Source organism: Dromaius novaehollandiae, chromosome 9 (genome assembly GCF_036370855.1).
Source record: "Dromaius novaehollandiae isolate bDroNov1 chromosome 9, bDroNov1.hap1, whole genome shotgun sequence".
Taxonomy (NCBI): Eukaryota; Metazoa; Chordata; class Aves; order Casuariiformes; family Dromaiidae; genus Dromaius; species Dromaius novaehollandiae.
Window position 1 is genome coordinate 10,373,105 of NC_088106.1, and position 24,396 is coordinate 10,397,500.

At 37.7% G+C, this 24,396-nt stretch overlaps 2 protein-coding genes and 1 long non-coding RNA gene across 10 annotated transcripts in view; 2 read left to right on the forward strand and 1 right to left on the reverse strand.

Annotated features, from left to right (window-relative positions):
- The window catches only part of FXR1 (FMR1 autosomal homolog 1), a 41,426-nt gene extending 30,643 nt beyond the window's left edge, over positions 1-10,783 (forward strand). The window contains exons 10-18 of one of the 6 annotated variants that reach the window (XM_064516652.1): positions 542-651; positions 1,626-1,712; positions 2,596-2,653; positions 2,735-2,803; positions 4,340-4,543; positions 5,218-5,418; positions 6,159-6,239; positions 8,790-8,881; positions 9,759-10,783. In XM_064516652.1, the coding sequence (XP_064372722.1) occupies positions 542-651; positions 1,626-1,712; positions 2,596-2,653; positions 2,735-2,803; positions 4,340-4,543; positions 5,218-5,418; positions 6,159-6,239; positions 8,790-8,881; positions 9,759-9,929 (1,073 nt within the window). In that variant the 3' untranslated portion in view covers positions 9,930-10,783. Of the gene's footprint in view, positions 1-541; positions 652-1,625; positions 1,713-2,595; positions 2,804-4,339; positions 4,544-5,217; positions 5,419-6,158; positions 6,240-8,789; positions 8,882-9,758 lie in introns of all 6 variants that reach the window. The other 5 variants (XM_064516653.1, XM_064516649.1, XM_064516650.1 and 2 more) reach the window with 5 other exon arrangements.
- A 2,023-nt stretch (positions 10,784-12,806) lies between these two features.
- Positions 12,807-17,146, reverse strand: DNAJC19 (DnaJ heat shock protein family (Hsp40) member C19). 3 transcript variants are annotated; one of them, XM_026094774.2, is made up of 6 exons: positions 17,015-17,146; positions 16,425-16,476; positions 16,051-16,124; positions 15,608-15,684; positions 14,289-14,359; positions 12,807-12,950 (listed from the first exon to the last, which is right to left on the reverse strand). In XM_026094774.2, the coding sequence occupies exons 1-6, from the start codon at positions 17,015-17,017 to the stop codon at positions 12,880-12,882; spliced, it is 348 nt and encodes a 115-aa protein (XP_025950559.1). In that variant the 5' UTR covers positions 17,018-17,146; the 3' UTR covers positions 12,807-12,879. The 3 variants fall into 3 exon arrangements, with proteins under 3 accessions (XP_025950559.1, XP_025950561.1, XP_025950560.1); XM_026094776.2 differs by lacking the exon at positions 17,015-17,146 and adding an exon at positions 16,618-16,863; XM_026094775.2 differs by lacking the exon at positions 17,015-17,146 and adding an exon at positions 16,603-16,863.
- A 61-nt stretch (positions 17,147-17,207) lies between these two features.
- The window catches only part of LOC112980169 (uncharacterized), a 296,130-nt gene continuing 288,941 nt past the window's right edge, over positions 17,208-24,396 (forward strand). Inside the window, exon 1 of the long non-coding RNA XR_010390460.1 lies at positions 17,208-17,777. This is a non-coding gene — a long non-coding RNA (uncharacterized LOC112980169). The remainder of the gene's footprint in view (positions 17,778-24,396) is intronic.

A 24,396-nucleotide genomic window follows, 5' to 3' on the forward strand; every position in this document is an offset into this window, starting at 1 on the left:
ATTCTGAAGAACCTTTCGTTTTAGACCCCACATATGATTTGAAAATACATATTTGAAAGATAATATGGGGAATATGTGTAATGCTTATGTTTGTACAGACCAAATTAAATCTCAGAAACAAATTAAGTAGTTTCTGACCACTTTTTTTAAGAGGCTGTCAAGTGCACATTGTCTTGGCAGTTTAAAATTTCAGGAAGGCTTGAATTTTAACCCCCTGACTTAACACTTGTGCTAATAATTTTAATTCTGAACTGAAATAAAAAAAATTAAATTTCAAATAGACATGTCATTTTATTCTTAGTCTAGTTTTATTTGAAACTTGAGTGTAGTACTGATCTTGATCAATGCTTGCCATGTATAGGCATGCATGTATATAGTTCAGGTATCATACTGGAAGCTTTGGCCTGATTTTCTTAAAGCACAGTGGGGGAGGGGAGTCAGATTGCTGTTGCAATCATATTATACATAACTGAAAACATCAAGAGACCTAGTATGTTATTTTGCACATTGGTTCAAAATTAACCATTCTTGCCTTCTGAAGGAAAAGTTATTGGAAAAAATGGAAAAGTGATTCAGGAGATTGTAGACAAGTCTGGAGTCGTGAGGGTGAGAATTGAAGGAGATAATGAAAATAAACTGCCCCGAGAAGATGTAAGTACTTTCTTCTTTCTTCCTATAGTTATATTTCGGCTTTTTTTCTGAAACCAGTAATGTTGCATTCTTTAACAAAAAGAAAACATAGCAAAATATGTGTAGAAAGTGAAAATTTCTAATGCTAACTTAGGACGTTGGAATGGGATCAGCGTTTCATCTATGCATCGTTATGCAGTTCATATATAGGCATCTTGGTCTGTGTGGCATTTTTTTCATGGCTAACATATAATGGTGGTGATGTCCGTGTTACAAAAAGCACTAAATTGCTGTTCACTAGGACTTGGACAGAAAACTAGCTGAGGTGTTTTAGGTGTCTGTGACTTGCATAGCGGGATGGAGCCATGCTCGTGGATTGTTTAACAAAGCCAGCTTTATAACTTCTCTATGGATATAGAGACACATCAGTTTTTAAAGTCTTTTCTGACTGGCATCTTCCAGTAAATTTTATATGAAACATAATTCAAGAAAGATTTTTAAAAAGAAATCTTGCATTTAGTAGCAAAAAAAAATTCTCTTTCATGTACTGTAACTGCATAACTAATACGGGATTGATACTTTAAATATTTACATTTTAAGCATATGAAAACATAAGATGGAAATAATTTTCTTGTAAGGTTTAGTTGACCACTGGACATTTATTTTATGGGAATTCACTCGATGCCTCTGTGCACCTGCCATGATAGAAACCCATGCAGTGACTGTGTTGTGTGCGAGATGTAGACAACATGCATCAAGTTATCTTGACTGCCAGAGCAGGTTGCTGGGACTTCTAGACAGTCTTAGGTCCTTAACACATAATACATGCCCTGCTTTCTGCCTAATTTATGAGCTGTTTCTAGTGCATCTCTGATGCAGACCAAGATTCAGTCAGTATCTTTCATTTTTGCAGTCATTTATGTAATTTGAACATTTATGTTGTTTTGATGATACTGCTCTTTCTGAAAATAAGATTTGGCATTTTGCTTCTATAGGGAATGGTACCATTTGTATTTGTTGGTACTAAAGAAAGCATTGGAAATGTCCAAGTTCTTTTAGAATACCACATTGCCTATCTAAAGGTAAGTGTTTAATTCTATATTTTGGAAAAAGAAGCTATAGAGGAAATGTTTGTTTGAAGTAGTAAGACTCTTAGCTTCAGTGGAGTTTGCAGTTGTTAAACTGTTCATCCGTAAATCAGGCACTAAAGTTCAGTGCCTTGAACCCTCCCTTGCACATAGGTGTTACATAGGCCTTTGATTACGTGATTATGGTTACTTAGTACTGTTAGTGTTGAAATAATTAGACTATGAAGAGCGTTGTTTTATGTGAGATTTTAGAAGCACTATGCAATTTTTTTGTTCACGTTAGTGTTAGGTTGTTGTGAGGTTAATGCTTTGTTAGTGTAGGATGGAATATTTAATAGTAACACATTAACTTGACTGTACCTATGTATGTATCTGTACAACTTTGACAGCTACCAAGGAGGACAGTTTAGTAATTGGTAATAAGGCATGTGAAAATCTGTTGTATATGTTTGAATCAAAAGGCATGTAGCATTTTATTAAAACAATTATCCATCAAAATCAGTTGGCTTCGTATGGAGTTGTGATGTTGGTTTGACAGAAATAATGAATTTATTTGAGCAGTGCTGCTTTGTCAGTTTGCTTATCTTAGTTGACTTGAAAATGTGAGGCAAAACGTGGTTAAGAAAGGTAATAGTAATCTTAAAAACAGTCTTTCAGCACGATGATATAAGAGAAAAGTTTTAGAGACTTTTTCAGAAGTGTAGGTACTGCAGGATCATTCAGTTCTGTTGTTTCCAGTCAGCTGGTGGTGTTGACTCTCCTAAAGGGTGATTGTTTTTTATGAGGACTGGATGGATGATGTTACGTTGGGGGGGGGGGAGGGAATGGCATTTTTGTTTTTATCAGCAGTGCAATGTTTTAATTTCTTTTTATGTAGGAGGTAGAACAACTAAGACTGGAGAGGCTTCAGATTGATGAACAGTTGCGTCAGATTGGTATGGGTTTCAGACCTTCCTCCGCTAGAGTTCCTGAAAAAGAAAAGGGCTACACAACTGACGAGAGTACTCTCTCCTCAGTACAAGGTTCCAGATCATATAGTGGAAGAGGGAGAGGTCGCAGAGGCCCCAGTTACACATCCGGTTACGGTGAGTTTTCTTGAATTTTAGGACAGCTATTGAGTACTGAATATACTCTTGAATCCATAACTCTTTGTAGACTTCTTAATGCTCAACATAGTTGAGTGAAGGTAAGGTTGAAAACTTAAAATGGCAATTTTATTTTCACTTAACTCAAAAATTTAATTAGGTTTACATTCTTGTTAAAATTTTTAAATTAAAAAAATGAAAGCAACTGAACTCTAGTAAGATGTCCTTCAACAATAGTTATATCATACAAAGTTGAGAGCATTTATGTAAGAACTACAGATACTCTCCAGCAGACAAACAAACAAAAAAAAAATCTGAATTTGCATTTAATCTATTTTGGTTGAGGAGGAGGAAAAAAAATTGTCTGTGATCATAGTCCCCTTACAAAAACTTTTTTTTTTAATTAAAATTGTTTAAAACGGCAGTACAAAGTTTTCTTGGAATTCTGTTTGTGTTTTGGTCAGGAACTAACTCTGTTGGTTTAAGATTTAGTGAAGTATTCTGATGACCTTTTAAATTAACAAGCAACTGCTGCTTACTTCCTTAGAGGTGTGAATGTCAACTTTTCAGCAGCAGCACCCCAAGTAAGGACAGTCTGCACTGGAATGTAGAAATGTTTCACAAAATAAATAGGTTTTGGTTTTCTTTTTTTTCTCCTGTTTACTAGACCACCTATTTACTGAATAGAATAAATTACTCCTGTGCATACATAGCTCACTTTTGTTACAAAATCTGACAAATGCTGCTTTTGAGTTGCTTAGTCTGTTGCTGTTTGTAGTTTAAAAGATTGTGGCATGATTGTTGGGTATATTCTGATGATAATGCAAAGTAAAATGCATTAGAATTTTAGCTTTTCCTAATGAATTGTTTGACTAAATTGTAATAGATATTCTTCAGTTTATTTATGTACACACGGTGTGTGTACTTTCATTTGGAAAACTTTTTTTTTCACCCAAATGGAGAGTGTTGCATGTCAGAACCATACAGGCGTAAATATTCCAAAATACTTAGTTGGGGGAGTTTCTGAATGCTTAAAATAAATGGCAGGTGCTGGAGTTTAAGTAGTACAAAGTTGTTTGGGGTTTGTTGCTCAGGAAGGATGGGGTATTATGTATGTTATTTAAATGGTTGAAGCAGTGTTAAAATAGCTAGAAGAGGTTGCTTAGCAACATCCATTAGCTGTAAGGTGGCAAAGTTGTCCTTGGGAATTTCACAGAAGTCCAGAAACTGTATCAAACGTCTCCAGTATATACACAAAGAAAGAAGATATTATTTAATTCTCTTAATTTTGTTTATGTACATAAATTGCACAGTTTTATTTATCTTTGAGCCTTTATTTCTCATGTTACTACAAACAGATTTAGGAATCTTAGAAACCTAAGTTGCCTATGCTCTATGTTTTATATGTACATATAAAAATATATCTATGATACAACCAGTCGTACCGGTTGAAGAAACTTCTCTGAGGATGTGAAACCAGAATATGATCCCAAACTTCATGTTCATCTTGAGTTTTCTTTTCTCTTCTTGTACAAGGTACAAACTCTGAGCTCTCTAATCCCTCTGAAACAGAATCTGAGAGGAAAGATGAACTTAGTGACTGGTCCTTGGCAGGAGAAGATGACAGAGAGAGCCGACATCAACGTGACAATAGAAGGCGTCCTGGAGGACGAGGACGCAGTGTATCCGGAGGTCGGGGACGTGGCGGACCTCGCGGTGGCAAGTCGTCCATTAGCTCTGGTAGTGTGTTTCAAATGCATTTTGAGTTTTTGTTCCTGGCAGCTTCCTGTGTAACCTCTCACTACTTTAAAATACTCCATTTTTACATTATAATCTTAATATATTGAATTTCAGTAGAATTGTGTGATAGTTTGTTGTACGCTATGTAATTAGATTTCTATTTGTTGGTGTTCTAATCATGATCTTCTCCATTTCCTTCCTCTGTTACACACAGATAATGATATTACTAAAGGTTATAAATCTTTGGCATTTTATTTATGGTCACCTTTCCATGTAAGCTTGAGTTTAGATACAAAATAACAAAGAAGTGGTAGTATGGAAGTTAACATTTTATCAGAATTTGTCTGCCAATTCATAGCGCTTTAATAGTAGTCGAAAGTACCATCCTACTAACCTACACGTTAACCGGTTCTAAGCAAAAGTCCTTTAACTGTTTCCTTTGGAAATTGTAGTGATGAAATAGTGATTGCCACACTAGTGTCTCAGAATATATACTGCTGGATTCTAGAAATAGTCAGATAGAAGGCAGTATGAAACCGTAAGTACTGAGGTTTTGTATATTACACCTTTTTGTAAAATGCTTTTATATTTTGAAATGTAGAGTTAAGTCAGCATGGAAATTAGTTATATGTAACTACAGTGTCTTAGATGGAAACTTTTCCTTTTGCATTTAGTGCTTAAAGATCCGGACAGCAATCCTTACAGCTTACTTGATAACACAGAATCAGACCAGACTGTGGATACTGATGCTAGTGAATCTCACCACAGTAGTAACCGTCGTAGGAGGTCACGCAGACGAAGGACTGATGAAGATGCTGTTCTAATGGATGGAATGACGGAGTCTGATACAGCTTCTGTTAATGAGAATGGTTTAGGTATGTATGACGTTCATGTAAGTTTAGCAAAACTTATTTTTACTAGTGCAGAATCATGTTTCTGTTAAGGTAAAGTTTGCAATCTGTTGATTGAAGGAAAATTCCTACCTCCATGGCTCTGCCATGAGTTCTCGTTTACTGAACTGCGCTACTGTTCTTACATGTCTCTTGTAAAAACTGTCTGAAGGATACACCAATATTTTTTGTTTCCAATTAGTACTGCTGTTTTCAGAAACACAGTACTGTTGGATCAGTGTGCTATTTTGTCCTTGCTAGCCTCAGTCTCAGTTCAAGAAGGCTTCTTAAGTAGCTGTTAGTTTGTCTCTATCCAGCTTTTGCTTAAGTACTTTCCCTCAGTAAATCCTCTTGATATGCACTGGGACAAGAGCACAGTCAGTTGCTTAGTAGTGTAGAAGCTTCTCTTGCAAGGGTTGTGTGGCTAGGATTTGACATGTAGTTACCAATTTAATCAAGGAAATCTGAGGTCATTAAGCATATACTTAAATGTTTTAATGAGCCAGGAGCAAAAAAGTAAGTCTAGTTTTTAGATTATTTGGTATGCTTTCAGTATGAAATTATATTTGACTTCCAGCCTGTCTTATTTAGCTGTCTTTTTAGCCTGTCTTTTTAACAGAAGCGATTTTAAATGCCCCATCCTGAAACTGCTGAAGACTTTTTTTTTTTTTTTTTTTTTTTTAATCATCATCAGAAATAGTTCATGGTAAACTTTGCAATTGCAGATGATAGTGACAAAAAACCCCAGCGACGCAATCGTAGCCGCAGGCGTCGCTTCAGGGGTCAGGCAGAAGATAGACAGCCAGGTAATTCGAGTGAAGCTGTGGGTAATATCAGGTCAAAAGCATGAAAGAATGTTGTGTTTGCTGTTTTACATGTAATATATATAGCTGCATAATATAAAAAGGTTACTCAATAACTAATAAGACTACTAGATAAAGATGAAAGACATTTCTTATACTAGGAAAACTTATAAAAATGTATAACCTAATGAAACTAATTTTTAATGTCTAACTTTTTGCTTGGAAATATGATTCATGCTTCTGATCCAGTTCTCATTAAAGTCAATAGTCAAACTTCTGTTGACTTCAGTGGTCCAGGATCAAGACTTATATGAAGGTTTATGTTTTGCACTCACTTGCATCTGTGCACTTGCGTTGAATGTGACATGAGCTTTTCAGCACTGGCTGAGAAGCAAAGAGTTGGAGTGGCAGGATGTAGGTGCCCTGGCAGAGCAGTGTGAGGGAACTTACATGGTACCTGCCAGTCCTGTGCCTGTATCAAGCTGCTGCTATCAGTCTCTGGCTTTTGTGAACATCCACAAATTGAGGGTGGGAAGGAGGAGTAATTTAAATGAAATTGCATGTTTTCCATTTTTTGTTGTTGTGGCTTGCTGCATTTTCTTTGTGTGCACTAACACTTCAAATGTTAAAGGTGAACTAGCTAATTTTCAATATAATGTGTGTTTTAGAAAATGTTTGTAAATACATGTCATGTACTAGTAACAGAAGGTCTTCTAGGCTGACAGCCTCAAAACTTGACCCATACTTGTTTTCCTTTCATCTGTGGTTCTCATATAGCATTTGACTTGGAAGAAAAAAAGTTGTTGCTTTACAACAACTAAAACTAAGAAAAAGTAGCTCGTTACTTTTCAGCATTCCACAGTTTTGTAACAAACTGATGGGAGTTTGTAAAGAGAAAATCAAAAAAGTAAACGATGATTTTATCTTTTACTTTTGAGAAACTAATTTTAGCCAGAAGTGTAAAGAGATGCTAGTCATCTCTGCAAAAGCTATGGTATAGCTTTTGCTTAAAATAAAAAGTGTTTGCTTAGGAACAAAACAAAACCTCCAAAAGTGGAGTTCTTGTCTCTTCTGCCCATTTCATGGTTCTCAAATATCTTTAAATACAACAGTAAGAGCATTGGTAGTTAAGGCTATACTCTTTGGGAAAATTGTTCCACTGATCTAATCTGTTTGTAAACTTTTAATAAGTGGAAAGCGAGCACAATTAGAACAGAAGAGTAACTGACTTCTTTTTCCCTAAATGCTATTAAAATTCAGTTATTTTGACTTAGTGAAAAGCTTCTTTATATAAGCAAGTATTTAAACCTAACAATGTACTTCAGTCATTTAGTTGTATTGACTTCTGTTGCTATACGTTTTAGGTTCATACTTGCAAGTATGAATGTTAAGATTTGGTGTTTTACACCATGTGTGTAAAACATATTTTGTCTTTATATTAGAGGAGTTGAGTGCAGAACGCCACTTTAGAGAACTACTTCTCTAAATGCAGAAACTTGCTTGGTCTCAACAATTATGCAGGGATCCAACTGTAGAGTCTAATTAGTCTAACAAAAATCATGTGTTTTACTTTACATGCCAGTACAAGTCTCTTAGACAATCATTGTTAAATACGGAGAAATAGTTCACCTGAATGCATGATATACTAAATATAATCGATTGTACTGCTCAATAGATAATGCTTGCCAAGTCTAATATGCTTTAGCTGATCAAAAATACGAATGTGTATTTGAATTTGTAGTACTCTGTATTCTAAAAGTAGAGTTGACTCTCAATTGGTGTGGTTATGAGAGGGCGGGATAAGACAAACCCTGTCTACAAGAACGTTCGCTGAGGTGATAAGAAGAAAAGAGATCAGAAAACCCCTGGCCAGAGTCCAGCAAGTCTAGCCATAGCCATGCAAACATGGCTCTCCTGCTTTTGAATACAAGCTAGCTCATACAGAGCCAGTTCGAGCATCTGTTCACACATCAGATTTAATCCACGCACCTGTAAGCCAGAGCTGACTATGTGGATTGCCTTTTGAATAACAGGAGGGTGAGTTCTCTCGGTGATTGCTTCATGAAGTAACAAAGATTTGAATGCTACTTTTTCGTAAGTGATGCCATACTTTGAACCTCCCCTCCCCTAATTCTTTTTGTATTTTAACCTACGTTCATTTTATTAGTGTGAAATTATTCAGGATAGTAAAATTCCAGTAATGAACACAGTCTAAAGAGTGTGCAGTCTGATGTCTTTAAGTGCCTTCCAAACCCAGTATAGAAAGCCCCCCTTTTCCAATAAGACAAGATATACAGTTAGACCAGAATTATCTCATTTTATTTATTTTAAGATTCTGCCTTCAGATTATTACCTGTTAGCACTGATTTTGATGAAAATCTGTTGATGGAAACAAAACAGTCCTCACTATGTAGCTGATGCTGTAAGTGTGAAAAAGGCCTTTTGTAACATGTTTCCCAGTTATACCATAACTTGTGCAGAAAAGTTGTATGATGCTGAATGCTAAATTAGACTTCTAACTTCAGTGTCATCTGTACGTTTTTCCTTGAACAGTAACAGTAGCTGATTATATATCACGAGCCGAATCTCAAAGTAGACAAAGAAACCCTCCAAAGGAGACGCTAGCCAAAACCAAGAAAGAAGCGGTAAGAGAAAGAGGGGTTATCTTAATGCATGTTTCCTTTGTTTCTCTCTTCCCTTGCAGCAATGCAACACAGTAAAGAAATGCTTGGCTTGAGTACAGATGGTGCTGTTCAAAAATAAATCATTAAAAGCAAAAATGGCAAAGAGAAAACACAATTGAGCATTGACTTGTAGAATATCGATGCAGATTTTTAGTAACCAGTGTAATGCTAAAATTAGAGGTCATTATTCTAGAATAATATATTGACTGATGTAGCATTACAATGTAAAATGTGAAAACTAACACCAGTCTCCCTAGCTGAGTCTTGAGAATTAACCCTAAAAGCATTTTATAGATAGAGGAAACTGGGGAGCAGTTTAGTGACTTGTACAAACTATTTTGCAAAGAATTAATATTGCAAAGATTTTATATTTGAAATCTCTTACCCTTAAAAGGAACAAATGGTATTGCCTGTCATTAAAAATAATATTCAAAACTGAATAAAGCAGAATTCTTGCCACGTTATTCCAGAGCTTAGCAAAATATGAGGAAAGTCTATTTGTATTTGATTAACAAAAATCTAATCTTACCCCATTAAAAGTCTATGTACAGTATAAAACTCATCTTTTAAGTTAACTTCTTCATTGGCATAAAGAAATAGGAATTGTGAAGTAAAACATTCTCAAGGGTATGCTGTCTCAAAGTTACCTTTGTTTGCTTTTCTCTAAAGGGTCTGATACTTCAGTATCCTATAAATGATGAGATAATGGTGGGATATGGGCACAGGTAGACAACAGGTGTATCCTGTTGCAAAGACACTGGGGGAGCTGCTGTGAAATTGTTATATTCTGTATCTTTTTTTGCTGGAATTTTAATATTTTTTTGTTTTCTTTTGTAAGGCAAAAGATGTGATTGATGAAAACAGCCCTTCTGAAAAGGCAGTGAATGGTCCTGCTACAACTTCTGGGGATGAGCCTTCTAAACTACAGCACACTCCTGATGAAAAGAAAGTTACCGTACAAGAGGAGGGAAATAATCAGGAAGAAGCAGTGCTGAATGGTGTTTCATAAACTGAAGTTCCTAGTTTACAGTTCTTTTACATTACATTTAAAATAGTGCTTGTATAAGCTTGCCAAAGATAGAATACGGATCGCCAGTCTTGACACCGCACTTTCAGTTCCTCCATTTTGGAATACAGAAAGGGGAGGGATCCTGAAGAAATCATATGTTAAACATACTTTGACACCTACTGTGTTATAAATATATCATCAGATGTGCCTTGAGATAGTATATGTAACATTTAAATAAACAAAATTGCTGGCTATAGGAAACGTTATTTTGTTTTCAAAATATGGCAAAGATGTGAGGGGGATCCCTAACATAATACTCTTTATGAAAGCATTAGCTGCTTTTGTTACATTTTTAATAATATGCAACCACTTCTTCACCTGAGGAATACTAGAAAGAAATGCAGTCTAAAATATTTTGCACTGAAATGTAATTTCTCCATTAGTTTAGTCTGGAAACTGGTCTGTTTTAATACATGTTTTTTAAATGCTGTATGTAGAGGAAAAATCTGCAGACCACTGGAATACATTTGTTAAATTCTCATAATCTGCAGGGATACTGGGTGACATTGGCAGTGACTGTTCTACATTGAGGCTTTGTTTGGTTTATTTATTAAACTGTACAGTATTTAAAAATCAAACATAGCTTTAGTTAACACTAAGCTGAATTAGTCATGTCCATTAAGACATAACCTGAACTACTGAAAAGATCAATTTCCAGAAAGTTTATTCTGTATAAACTACATATGTTAGTCCTTAGTAGAGTATTTTTATTTTTGTTTTGGTTGTTTGATGTGCAATATGTTTTTTTTTTTTTTGTATGCTGGTAGTAAAAGAAAATAAACTTTGATCTTCCATCTGTTGACTGTTTCTATTAGAAATTTAAATTACTATTTACTTAAGACTTTCAAGCTGTTAACACTATTGAAACTTGTTTGCCAGGCAGCTTGAACCTTTAACTCTTTCAGAGGGATTTTTCTAACACGCTCACCTTGCATTCTTTATGGTGATGCTGTAAAACATCAGTTAATACATCTAAAAACATACTTTTTTTATCTTGGAGAATTGGGTAACCTGACTAACATACGTAGGAATTAACAGATACAGTTTTTTTAATTGAGAAGCTAGATGCATGACATGCTAACAAATCTCTTCAGATACATGAGCAAGAACAAGAGGTGGAAAGCGCAAGGGGAAGCTGGGAAGCAAGAAAGATGTTGTAAGAAGCCAGAGAAAACACAGGTAGAGCTGAAGTTGTGCAAACTTGAAGGAAAAAAATCTTACCTGATTTGGTCAGAAGTGAGTTGATAAAAATTTAAAACTATGACTACTGCTGCTCATTACTGGTGCCCACAAATGAACATTTTTTTGTATTGTATTTCATTTAAGGAGATGTGCAGTTTTCAGTATGACTTAAAAGCACTGAGACTCATTGACAGTGTTTCCTCAGGGAGGAAAAAAATGCAGTTAAGTGTTATAGCTCTAAAGTGAGCATAAGCCTGTTGAAAGATAATAGGTACCACAAGAATAGAGGAAACTCTTCCCCCCCTCATTTTTAAAATTATGTTTGAAAATGGTCAGCATTATTGTGTTCGAAAGAATTTACTTAAGTAGTTTGCAAATTCTATATATACCTTGAAAGATGCATCTCCTGAACCTGCTGCATAGCAATGCTCTGGTTCTCCCCCATCTATTTTCTACTTCATTTTCTGTAGTAAAGCACCTAAGTTATCTCTCTTTTCTGTAGTTTCTAAGCATTTTCTACTCTGTGTTACTGATTTGATCCTCTTAATACGTGTAACCCTCCCCCCCCCCTTTTTTTAATACTATCCCCTGAATATAACTAGTCTACAGTAACACAGCTACAAAGGCAAAGTTCACACAGAGGAGACAAGACTTAGTTGCAGTATTCTGGTTGAAATACACAGGCTTATTATATTAAATCTGGAGAAAGGAGAAAGGAAAGTTCTGAAATCCCATGTGTATATTTACAGATGGTGTTAGCTATAACATAGGCTATACAGCAATTTTACCTCAGTTGCAAAAAGATTGATAAGATTTTTGGAGAATGACAATTCTTTGGCACTAATTCAGATAAACAGGAAAACATCTGCTGATGTGTATTTGGCTCCTTGTAGCCTGATAAAAGCTCAGACATCTTAAATGGTTTACATAAAGACTTCCTGTTTCCTAATTAATATCAATACAAACCTCAGTATGTGAATTCTGACTTTGTAGTGTAAGATAATGTATAAAATACAGTATTTATATTACAAATTTATAATTTATCAAACACTACAAAATTAAAAAAAATGAAAGTTACTAGAAAACTTGGCACATTCCAGATCATCAGTAACACAAAGTAGCTGAACCAACCTTGTTTTCACAAGGCACAACAACTGAGTACTTTCAGTTTTTTAATACTTTATTTCTTGAATTAGAACCAACCATGTATCTATGCTAATTCTTTCTGTGCAAATAACACCTTGATTCCCTCCCTCCCACCACTCCCACAAAACTGTTTCTTGAAGACCTTCTTCATCAGTATCCTTAGCATATGCTAACTTTGGTATACTGAAGAACAGCAAAGTAACCTTGAAACATAGCTAGCTGAATGAGAGTTCGGTCAACAGCATGTCAACCTACGTGTACCTGATAACATGCAAGAATAATTGTCCAAGCTACTGCTATTTTACAGTGTGAAAATACTGCTGAATGGTAGATTTTACTTCAACCAAAGAGTAGCTTTAAAAAAACCTGCAAGCCTCACTCCCTCATGTACCTCCTCAAAAGTGACTAAGTGGACAAGGAGGGGGAATATCTCCCTCGATTCATTTTTTTTTCCCCGAAGCTTAATTTATATCAAGTCAAAGACTAACATTGCAACTTTCCTTAAGTCATTTATCAAAAATACTCATTTACATGAAGAAACCCACTGAATTGTCTCCTACATTCATTTTTTAGCTTGGTCTTCCAGTAAATCTTTAGCTTCGTTGATTTTGGCTGCCACATATGGAGAGCCACCTAGAAGAAAGATAACCTCATATCACATTAGAGGAAAAAAATGACCCTTTCTTTGTGTGTCATTACTAGTGTTACACTATGCAGCAAAAAGGCGTGACTATTGTTTGGAAGGTATTCAAGTTAAAGAACAAACTGCATGATGACTGAAGCCAGGTCTATTTACATGTGGAATGCCTGCAGTAGTTAATCATGCATACAACTCATTCCTGTTAGGTTCTTGCTTTCATTTTAATGGAGTGTTGATTCTCCATTTTTTTTATCAATCATGAGTTAATTAGTCACTAATAACTTAGCATGAAAAAAAATTGTGAATACAGAAGTGTTAAATTAGCAACTGTGCAGACAAACCTCTCAAATTTAAGGTCAGAGTATGGAACCACTGCTGTACTGATGAACTAATTCTGTATTTGATACAGAGATGATTTATCATGATATTGAAATAGATTCCACAATGCAGATGCATGAAAATCATACTTGACCATGAGGTGCACAGATTTATAGCATGTATTAGAATTTGTCCATTAATTTAGTTGAAAGCTTTAGTTTAACTTATTTTGGTCAAGTAAAACATGTAATATGCTCATAAGAATCTTTGAGTAAATAGTTTTAGGGTCTATGTATATTCAATAAAGTTAACTTCAAAGTAACTTCAGCTAGATACTAGCTATAAAAAGGCATATCTCAAGGATCATTCTGAATTTTAGGGCATGAAATGAAGTTCAACAGTCAGTCACTTTAAAGGAAGCCATTTTACCTTTCAAGTGACCATTAATAAGTTAAATGCCAAGCACTAATACATGATTCTGACTCACTGAAGTTAACAATTTAGAAACAGGTATGGATGACTTAAGTTACTAACTTTAAGCATAACTAGATTGTGAGCCTTCGGACTATCACAAACAGCAAAACTTCACAGTATGTTTAGTGTCTTCAACAGTAGCAGAAAGTCCACTTCTCTACCTGTTATTTACAGAGACTCTCCAATGAATCCAAACAGAAACTCACATGATAGAGAAAATGCACAAACATATGCTGGTCTATCATCTAGAATTAATGTGATTTTAAGTATCATTCTAACACGCAAATCATATTTTCATCTGATATGCACAGAAGATAGAGCAAGTAACAAGCTGACCTGCCGAATTTTGTGTGCTTGCTTTAAAGCAAGCAAATACAAAAATATGCTCCAAAACCACAAGGACTGAAACACTAAGATTTGTTTTCACTCTTTTTTTTTTTTTTTAAGCAGACAAGGTAACCATATTTATTCCCCATATGGGTCCATTAATATGGGCCAAAACATGTATTAGGTGAGCAACGTGACTCATTTTTACTTACCTTTATCTGGATGATTCAGAAGCATGATCCGCCTATGAGCTTCTCTAATTTTATTTCTATTGGCTGTAGGACTAGTTTAAAGAAAAAAAGAATGACTTGAAGGAACCTTATAAACCTTGGAAGGAACCTCTTACCCATACACTTTGTAGCTTATGTTTTTCTTTTCCTATTATTGATGTATAGCATATAAATCCTGAAGAGGGTTTCTAAGGTTTTTCCAAAATACCACACATCTGAAGAAGACATTCTATGATGGTCTAATAAGCTGGGGAATGTTCACTCACACTTGGCCTTATTTTTTTAGTTTTTTTCTGATCTCCAAGGGCGAAATATTTGAAGATCATTTTGGTAGCAACTAAGCTCCTTTTAAAATCAGTAACATTTGTCCTGAGACTGCAATATCTGAGAGTGGTTCTGGTATTTAGCTCCCACTGATATTTAAGAGAATACAGCATCTTGCAGAAGTAGCTATCAAAGGCAAAATCCCACAGTAAACTTTGTAACCATAACACTGCAACATCGATCCCAGAGAGGGCTTGCTCTCCCAAGTGCCTGTGTGAATTCATCCTCAACGTGAATGTTCAGGTGAAAACAAACAGACCTTGGTTGTAACATTTTTATTGAAACTCTATTCATTAGAAACTTTCCAAAGGCTCCTGAGGGGGAAAAAACTCAAAATTTTTAAAACAAGCTTATTTAAAAAACAATTCTGAATACGAACCATCCAATTGGAAATTGCCTTAAAGGATAAACGGTTCTTACTACACTGCTAATTATCTTATTAGATAAACTTGTGTATTTCATCTTAGACTTAATTTTTGACAGAGATAGCTACCATATTTGTCTCCAGGGATTTCTGGAAGTGATGAATTTACTACACATACAAGGCGTGCAGCCACCTTCCCACTGGATCTGAAGTTCATCAGGAACAGCAGACATAACCATGAACAGCACAACCAGCTCCCCGTACAGAACAAACCCAAGACTGCTTGAAAATGGCAGATTACCAGGACCTGTATGTGGCTCATGAACGTGCCTGGGACTTGTAGATGTATGGCAGGCCAGTTGCATTTAGCTTTAAGCATGCTGCCATACAGCAAAGAATCCCAGATAAGTATAGAAAATCCCCAAAGTCTACCCCAAATTTCCTGACCGGTGGGAGGAGGGGGTGGCAGGGGGGAGGACAGCACATTCCCAGGGGAAGCTGGGCATAGGACAGTCTTAAGCATCGACAGTTAAGTACTGTTCAAGCCAGGCCAGCAACTTGATAACACCATATCCTCCTCTGTACCCTACATATCTAAAAAATTTCCTTTTACCTTACTCCTAGTATTAAAGCTGCTTCTCGTTTAGTCATTTTGGGTTCAAATCCACCTCTGTAATAACCACTGAAGGCCTGAAAAGGAAGATGCATTAATTTAACAAAAATAATTATGTAAGTCAAACTATATTGGGCAAAACAATCCATCGTTGCCCTAGACTTTTTAGTCTCCGAGAATATTGTGAAGTTTTTTTGAACCAGTAATAAGAAATTCAATTGAAGTGGAGTATCATTATTTAACAAGTACTGAGTAACACTTGCCAAAACAACTTCTCTATTAAATCAACCACCATTAGAATCACTGAGATGAATAATATTATTACTGACAAAATTATGCTTAGTATTAGGAGAAAATCCATTAATGCTATACAGAGACAAAACAGTCTGTAGTTATTTCACTGAGTAAACTTTTAAGAATAGATGCTATAAATAAAAACTTACAGATTTTGGTAGATTCTGAAGTGCTTGTTTTACTTGTGGCTCCACTTGCTTCATAGCTTTTAACACATAACGACCTTAAAGAAATTAGTGTTTAAGAAGACAAGTATTTAGAAATCAAGTTTTATAAGATGTAGAAATTCAGTCTAGTAATTTTTGGATTAGAATGTGGAATAAAGCTATTTTGTGACATAAGAAAAAAATACAGATTTTGACCTTTTATTTAATTACCGCCTGGTTTCTCAGTACAGCCTCCCCCAAAACAGCATCCTGCATCAGCTATTAAAATGATACCAACTACCTTAAAATTCATCAGTCCTGAAACAGGCAATGAGAAGCACAACTGCACGTTCAGCACCATCACATGCCCGACAAACCTGCAAATCCAGCTGCTGCTATGGTCAGGCCAACTGCTACCATCGTACTGGCCTACAACGAAAAGAAATAAAAGCAACTGCTAACCAGAACGGGAAAAAAAAAAAAAAGAAGAAGAAAGAAAGAAAGAAAAAAGAAAACTAAACCCCCCTATCTTTATTATTGAACAAATATACACACAAGGACTTGCTTGACTTCAACAACGCAGCCAGAGAAACAGCAGTCACAGATTTACTGAGGCTCCGCTGCCTCAGGCAGAGCGGTCCCGCTGCTCGCACACGGGCTCAGGGGCCAGGCAAATCCCGAGCAAACGGCAACCGGGACCGGGCACGGGCGAACAGGCCGCCCCGCGGGAGGACCAAGCCGAAGCACAGCGACACAAGCACCGGGCTAGGCCCGGGCAGCCGCGGCGAGGCGGGAGCCGAGGCCCGGGGGCGCCAGGCCCCGCCGCGCTCCCTCGCCGGCCCTCAGCGCTACGGGGCCCGGGGAGGCCGGCCGCGACCTGCGCCGGGGGCCCGGAGGAAAGTGCAGGCCGCGCTCCGCGCCCCCTCCGCGGAGGGAGCCGGGCGCACCCAGCCCGCGCCGCGCTCACCATGGCGCCCGCCCCGCGCGCACGGACGGGGCACCGGCGCGACGCGACGCGCTGCGCACGGCCCCAGCGGATCGCCGTACGGCACCAGGGCCGGCCGCAAAGGCCGCCACCAGCTGTCGTAAAGCGGAGCGGGGCGGGGGGAGCGGGGAGGTGGCGCTGGGGACGGCGGGCGGGGCGGGGCCGGGGCAGAGGCGGGAGCGGCGGTGAGGGGCCGGGGCGGGCGTTGCCGCCTGTGGCGCAGAGGAGGCGGCAGGACAGCGGCAGGGAGGAGGGCGGCGGCGCTGCCCGTGGTGGCCCGGGGAAGCCTCTGTGGAGAACAGGCGTATTTGCAGCCCGGGCTGGATGGAGGCGGTTCACAGAGGCTCTCGGCTGGTGTCGTGCAGCTGCCGCGTCTTGTTGGCAGGAGGGGGCTGAGGAGGTGTAGGACTGAACTGTAGAGTGAATATTTGGAGAGCTTACAAAAAAAAAAAAAAAAAAAAAGAAAAAAAGAAAAAGAAAAAAAAAAGAAAAAAAGATTTTCAATTCAGTCTTGACCATAATCAGTTTTTATGATCACTGTGAGGCTCTGTAGCATCCCTGCAACTGCTCCTGTCCAGCCTACTGAGAGCAGTCACGTACCTGTGCTGCAGCATGTCTGCCTGAAGCGGTGAAGGACGCGGTCACCTAGCGCCAGGCTCCTCCGCTTCCCGGTCAGCGCAGAGCTGAGAAGCCCCACTTCGGCATCCTGACGGCTAACCCGGGTTAGCTCGCCTCCCTCCTCCTGGTAAGCGGTCACCCTTACAAGTACAGTGTGCACAAGGCTGGCACCACACAGGCTTGGTGACTGTGGAGGGACACCACCGTGAAGGCTGGATGTGAACGTTGCAAGTTTGTAATGAACACTAGTCAAAGCCAGTATAGTATTTCCATGTTTTTAAGAGTTTCAAAGCCAACTGTAGATTACTTGAACACAGAATGAACTGTGTGAGCGCTACTTAATGTCAGAAAACCTACCTTTCTGTTAGCGTCAAATCCCGAACCAAACGGTGAAGTTCTCCGAAATCTGCACTGAACTATTAAACATAATGTAACAAAATCTGTCACAGAAACTGGCACTGATTGGGGGTTTACAGAGATTAGAAGGGATTTATCTTTGCTCTTCAACAGTAATTTCTATCAAAGAAAACACAGTGGTACGGCATTATAAAACTGCCTGTATAGATGGCATGTTCTTTATGTAAATAGGAGATTTCATTCTTGATCTAGAGCCTTCTCAAACATCAGACACGCTTTCTGCAGTATTTTTTCTTCTATCCTTCTTAAAGCATGTCTTCCATTTCATTTTATTTTAAACTTAAGCCTACTTTTTAAAAAAACACTATCTTCATCCTTGCTGCTCCCTTCTTTTATTTCTGGTAATTCAGTCTCTCCCTCTCTCCGACCATCCCATTTTACTCTTAGCCATGCTCCTGCCTCAGCCTTTTTGTTCCAGATGCATTATCACCAAAATCCATGCTCTAATGGTGGCTTCCCTGCTGTGCTGTCAGGACACGGCACTGACCACTCGGGCACCGTGGGTACGTTTAATACAAGGCACTGGTTCCAGATGGACAAGCTCAGTTATTTGATTGCTCAAGATTACTGCAAAATGAGGGACAATTACAGGTCTGGTACTTGTATTTGAATATTATGAATAATATAGTGTCATCTATTAATAACACAGTGTCATACGCAACAAAATAGTGGCGTGTCCATCTGTATTTCTGTTACAAAGTCACGGTTTTGAAAACTGCATAACTGAGCATTGAAACTTGCCAACCTTTAGCTCTAAGTTACTACTTCAAATTGGTCACAACTCGTACCTCTAAATACTACTCTCTGATAGCTAGTTGCAGAAATTAATAGCTTAAATTCCTGTCGAGTGTTACAGTCTTTGTGAGCACCTAGAGGATCCAGTGATGGATATGAAGACTATGCTACATTTTCACTGCGTAAGGCCTCGGACTCGCAAGTTCCATCACAAGCAGTTCAGCATGCGAGCTGACCACTGGTTAAGACACTTGTAATTTTGCTGGCTCTCGCAGTGGGAGATAGAATTTTTCTTTTTTTCTGTATACCTTTTATGAGTACTGAGTTCACTTTGCATATGTCGTAATTTAAGTTTGACTTGTTTTCCCCCTAAAATTTCCCCCCAAATTTCAAGATTTAATATCTTCTGAGATAGTATTTGGAGGTGGTCACTTCCACCTCCTCTCTTTCCTTCCATCATCCAAATAACATTACAAGAAAATAACCTGCTCACTTTTGAAGAGGCCAGAAGAAAAGGTTTGGTTGCTTAGGATGCTCGCACTGAGCATTCCTGTGTTTCATGAGATGGAAATAAAAGGACACTTTTATACTCGATAAAGGAAACTTTTATATTTGATAAAGGAATCGAATCCATTCACCGCAGAGCACAAAACCCCTGCCAGCCTGTAAGAATTTTTCAGATATGGAGAGGGGAACTAGCAAGTGAAAAACAACAGGATACCGAAACATTTTTTGAATTATTTCTTTCTGCTATCCAGAAAGTATATAAAAGGTGACACTCCTATGGTATCTAACCAGCTATCTGGATTACTTCTTTCTGTAATATGTTGGATCTCAGTCCAGGAGAAATTTTGACTAAAATTCTTATTTTAAAAATGGGAAGTGTGGAACTAGGAAGAGAGCTAGCACAAATCTATTACTTATATTTTGGGGCTTTTTCTTCAGTATGAATTTCTTTTTTTTAGAAAAGACTAAAATAACTTCATGCTAGTCAGGCTGGTAAAGTCATATAAAATATGTTTTTGCACATGACAGAATACAGTCTGCACCTCTAACCGTAAATTGTTGATTGCGCACATACAAAAACTGTAATTCATTCCTGTTTTTTTTCTCCAGTAGCATAACTTTGGTCATATTGAGACCAAAAAAATTAAAACATACCATTTTTCTAGTACAATGGACAAGCTGAACACCCTCAGCCCCCTGCACTCTGATTTCATGCTTTCCCACAGGTTTTCTGTATGCTGCTCTTCCACCGGGAATTTCTTGCAAACCCCTCTCCTATAGCAGGGCTTCTAGATGTTCTTCTGCCTATGCTTTTATTTTTTTTTTCCCAATGTGTCAGTGTTAAAGCTAGTAGGCACACTGGTAGGTGTTGATACCAGCTTCTGGTTGGTTTGTTTCTGTATGAGAAATGCTGTTGTCGAATGGTCCTCTGATTTATAGAAAATTTACTCTTGATTGTTGTGCTAACTGGATGAAAGGGGGGGTCGCTTCTTTTCTTAGAAAACAAAATTCAGATGAATAGAAATCCAAATACATTAGGGTCTGCATATTGACCATTCTTTGAAATGTTGCAATGTAGCATTGGTAGGTTTGCAATATTCATGTCTGAAAAAAGTCAAATGTAGGGCTTCGCAAACTAGAGGAAGTGCTATTATAATTAAATGGTTACCAATGGACTCCAGCGCGCCTAGCTAGCAACCTGAAATTATGTCCTGTGCTCCGTTTCAAAGCATATCTTAACATAACACAGCTTTGTAACAACACACCTTTTCAGTTCCATCGTTTCAAGGAATATTCTTAGTTATGTTATTGGGAGATAGACTTCTAAAAACAACTCCTTCATTTTAAATACTGCATGAGATTATTTTTCTTTCTGCTTTTTGAAGCTTTATGAGCAGAGCGTGTGGTTCTAAACAGTTTGGGAACTTTCAACATTAAAGCACAACATCAAGCATACGTACATTCCTATGCCTTTTCCTGGTTATTCTGTGTGCCCAGATAGTCTCAGTGTCACCAGTGTAAAGAATCATGTTATTAAATGAGTTTATGAATACATATGCATTTATAATACCAACTATAGCTTTTATATAAATGCATATATCCTTTAGGATGAAGTTCAGTAAGGTGACTCCCATGTTTCAGAATAGCTAGTGGTATTTATTTATGTTTTTCTGTATGTGGTTTCCTTTCCAGAAAGCACTGAAATTCCTGTATATGTTTTTACTGCACACTTAAAAGCAGGCTGACCTGGAAGTGGAAATAGAGGAAACAATTTTTAACAGAACATTTGTGAATGAAATGTGAAATTCCTTTAACATATACTATACATCTTTTTGCTCCATGAGACAATCCAGACCTCATCTCTTCTCAGTGCTCTGAGGGTTTTTATGTTTCCATATGACAGCTAAAGGGTGTACTAGATGTATACCAACTGTACATCAGTGTGAGCACATTATATAGGATGAAGAACACTGACGTAAAGCCAGAGCTACAAAATGCCACGTTTGCTGAGAAAGAGGAGATTTGGGGAACTGCTACCATGCTGTGAATGTGGTCCGTTTTCAGGGCTTCTTTAACAGCCTTGTGCTTCTACGAGGTCTATGATATGTTAAATATTCTTCTACCATCTGCCAGCTAAAGGCAGTAACATTTGCTTTCCCTTCCTTAGCACTACCAGTCCTTTTACTGCTTTAATATGGGTGATAGGTGTCAGCTACCGTCTTTCTCCACAGGTCAAAGTACCTAACTGCTGCCATTAAGCTTTCCAAATCAGTATGAGAATTAAAACAAATTTTATGTGCCTGTGTTTGTAAAGAGCTGCTCTGAAGCTAGCCCAGATTTGCTTCGTTTTCCTTCTCTGCTGCTCGGGAAACCTGTGTACCGTGCAGACCGGGACTGCGTCTTTGAGTGCTGCATCGGTGCATGCTGAAGCACACGATCTGTAAACACATGTCTGAGTAGCTTTGATCACAAGTGCTTGAAGGATAAGAGCTGTGATATATTATTTCTGAAACTGTAAGATTTATGAATTTTTAAAAATGTATGGGTTTTGTTTTCCAGAAACTGATTATCTAGATATCCCTATTGGCAAACAGTGTTTGAAGTCTTGCCAAATGCTGTAACTTGATTTTGTGCAAGTTCTGTATGTAGATATTAAGACTATTTCTTACACAACAGGTAGCTTCATGTTTTTTAAGCCTTGATCCTTCAAACTACTACAGCTATACAGCATGTAGCTACACTTTTATGATCACCTTGGTGGCCAGGGGCATGCCTGTGAAATAATAATTATTACCACTGCTGATTTATAGGAACCAGGAGCCAGGCATCATGAGGAGGATCAAAGTCAAACAAAGCCAGAGAACGTAGAAAACTCCACAGGAGCAAAACTATTTGTGTTCGCCACAAAAAAAGTTGGTAGTACCTTCTTTTGCCATCCGAGCTTCCAGTTTTTCAGAAATCTAAGTTCTGTTCTGTTTGCTCGATTAGTTCATTTTCGAGCATATTGGTCAACTTTGTGTTATATGGAAGATCATGCATAGGGGAAAATGACTGCACTCAAAGGAAATAGACGCACAAAAGAGTTTTTATTCCTTCCACAGAATATCTGGGTTTGGAACCAAAAGCAAGGCAAGGTTATTAAGTGTTTAAGAAATATACTCTCAGCTAGAGTACATAACCTTTTATTTTGTCCATTCTGTTTCTAAACTGTCCCCTTTTTATTTTCCAGAGAAATCCTGAAGCATTTGTAGTTTCATCTGTCAAGAGTTTTATCCTACCTCTACCTTTAGGTCTTCCACTCAGTCGTTAAAATAGAAGCTCACTTTTTGTTTGGAAGCTTTATCTTCCTAGACTGTCCCAAGCAGGTGCTATGTAGGACCTACGTAAACTTCTCCAGGAGGGCAGAGTGTTGCCCCAGGAATCTACCACTTTCTCTTAACAGTATCTTCCACAAACTCGGACAGAAGGAGCTGCTCTTCCAGAAGTTTTATGATGTAACTGTTACATATCGATATAAACCTTTATATAGATATGCTAAACATTTAAATGAAAATCATGATTATATACTGTAGTAGTTGCTGTATGCACAGCTGACCAAATCCTAGCACTTTTCTGTTGTCTGAGGCTATAACCTTCACTTGCTCCTGGGGGTTCAGGGGCTGAACTAGCAAGCTGCTTGGAGGCTTGCAGATTCTCAGCTTGGGGCACCAAAATAGAGAATTCCTTAGGCATTTTTAAACATTTTATCTTTCTCAGATTTAGGACTATTACATATTTCTATTTTAAGATATATATTGTAAAACAAATTTTAGGAAGGGAATGTTGCTGTATTCCTTTTTTTTTTTTTTTCTGTAAACCTTTTTCCTGCTTTTTGCCCATATTCCATCTTCTTTGACTATGTCAGTCTTCCAATTATATGTTCCCCACCTCTTTTCTTCTTTTTTCTTTTCATTTATCTTTTTTGAGATTCCATTGTCTTTTTGTGTCCTAAACATCTGTACCAGAATACAATGCTGCACTGTCTTACCTGTGGCTAAATTAGCTTGGTGATAGTAGCATCACTTTGTCATTAAATTGATAATCATAATTATTAAAGCATAGCATGGATGACACTAATTATAAACTGAGATTCTCTCACTTGGGTAAGAATTGTTTTTTAAAGCAAACAAAGCAGGATTTCACTGTAATTTGACACCAAATACGAAGTGGGTAGGTATCGCGTGTAGCATATCTGCGTTCGTAACAATTATAAAAGAATCCTTCTAAGTGGCTGTGGGCATTATTTAACTTCCTGGCTCAGTAGAAACACGGATAAGATTGTTGGAAGGTGATGGAGGGGCCTTTACTTGTAAATGCAAGTAAGATACTTACAAAATTCCCTAAAGCTGATCTAAAGAATACAAATTCAGATGCAGATGTGTTCTTTCTCAATAATCTCTGAGATTCAGTTCAGTACTTATCTTTTTACCTGTCTTGTCCTTGATTATGCTTCTTTGTGGAAGAGTAATGAAATAACGCTGACTTATGTTTTACCAGGACTGTTGTGTTATTTTTTGTTTAACACTGATTGTTGTTACTCTTGAGTTTTCATTTTTGACATTTGTATTTTGTCTATATTGATGCTGAAATTTGTATGTCTGTGTTCTGAAACTCTATTAAGTATTAGGAAAATAAGCTTGCACAAGTTGTAGCCAAGAAACTGGAAAGAATAAAGCCTTTATTTGCAATGACATAATGAATTTTAGTGAACATTGGTTCTTCAAAATAAAGCTCCTGATTCTTATGTTTCCCCCACACAGAGATTATTGCAGGATCAAGGCCTAAATCAGCTTTCTATCAGATAGACTCTGGTCCCTTTGCATACTGCAGCTTCAGATTCAGAATTTTTTCCTTTCTTACCTACAGATTACAAGTGACATGTCCACGTTGTCAGGTCTCAGGGAAAATTTGAGCAGAGCAGATGGCAAAAGGTGGGGGAGGCGCAAGAAGAGCAGAAGTCTAACAAGCATAGGAGAAAGCTGTAGGGGTGTTTTTCATCCATGAGTTTATAAGGCGCTTTCTCTAGACAGTGCTTTCCTGAGGAGAGA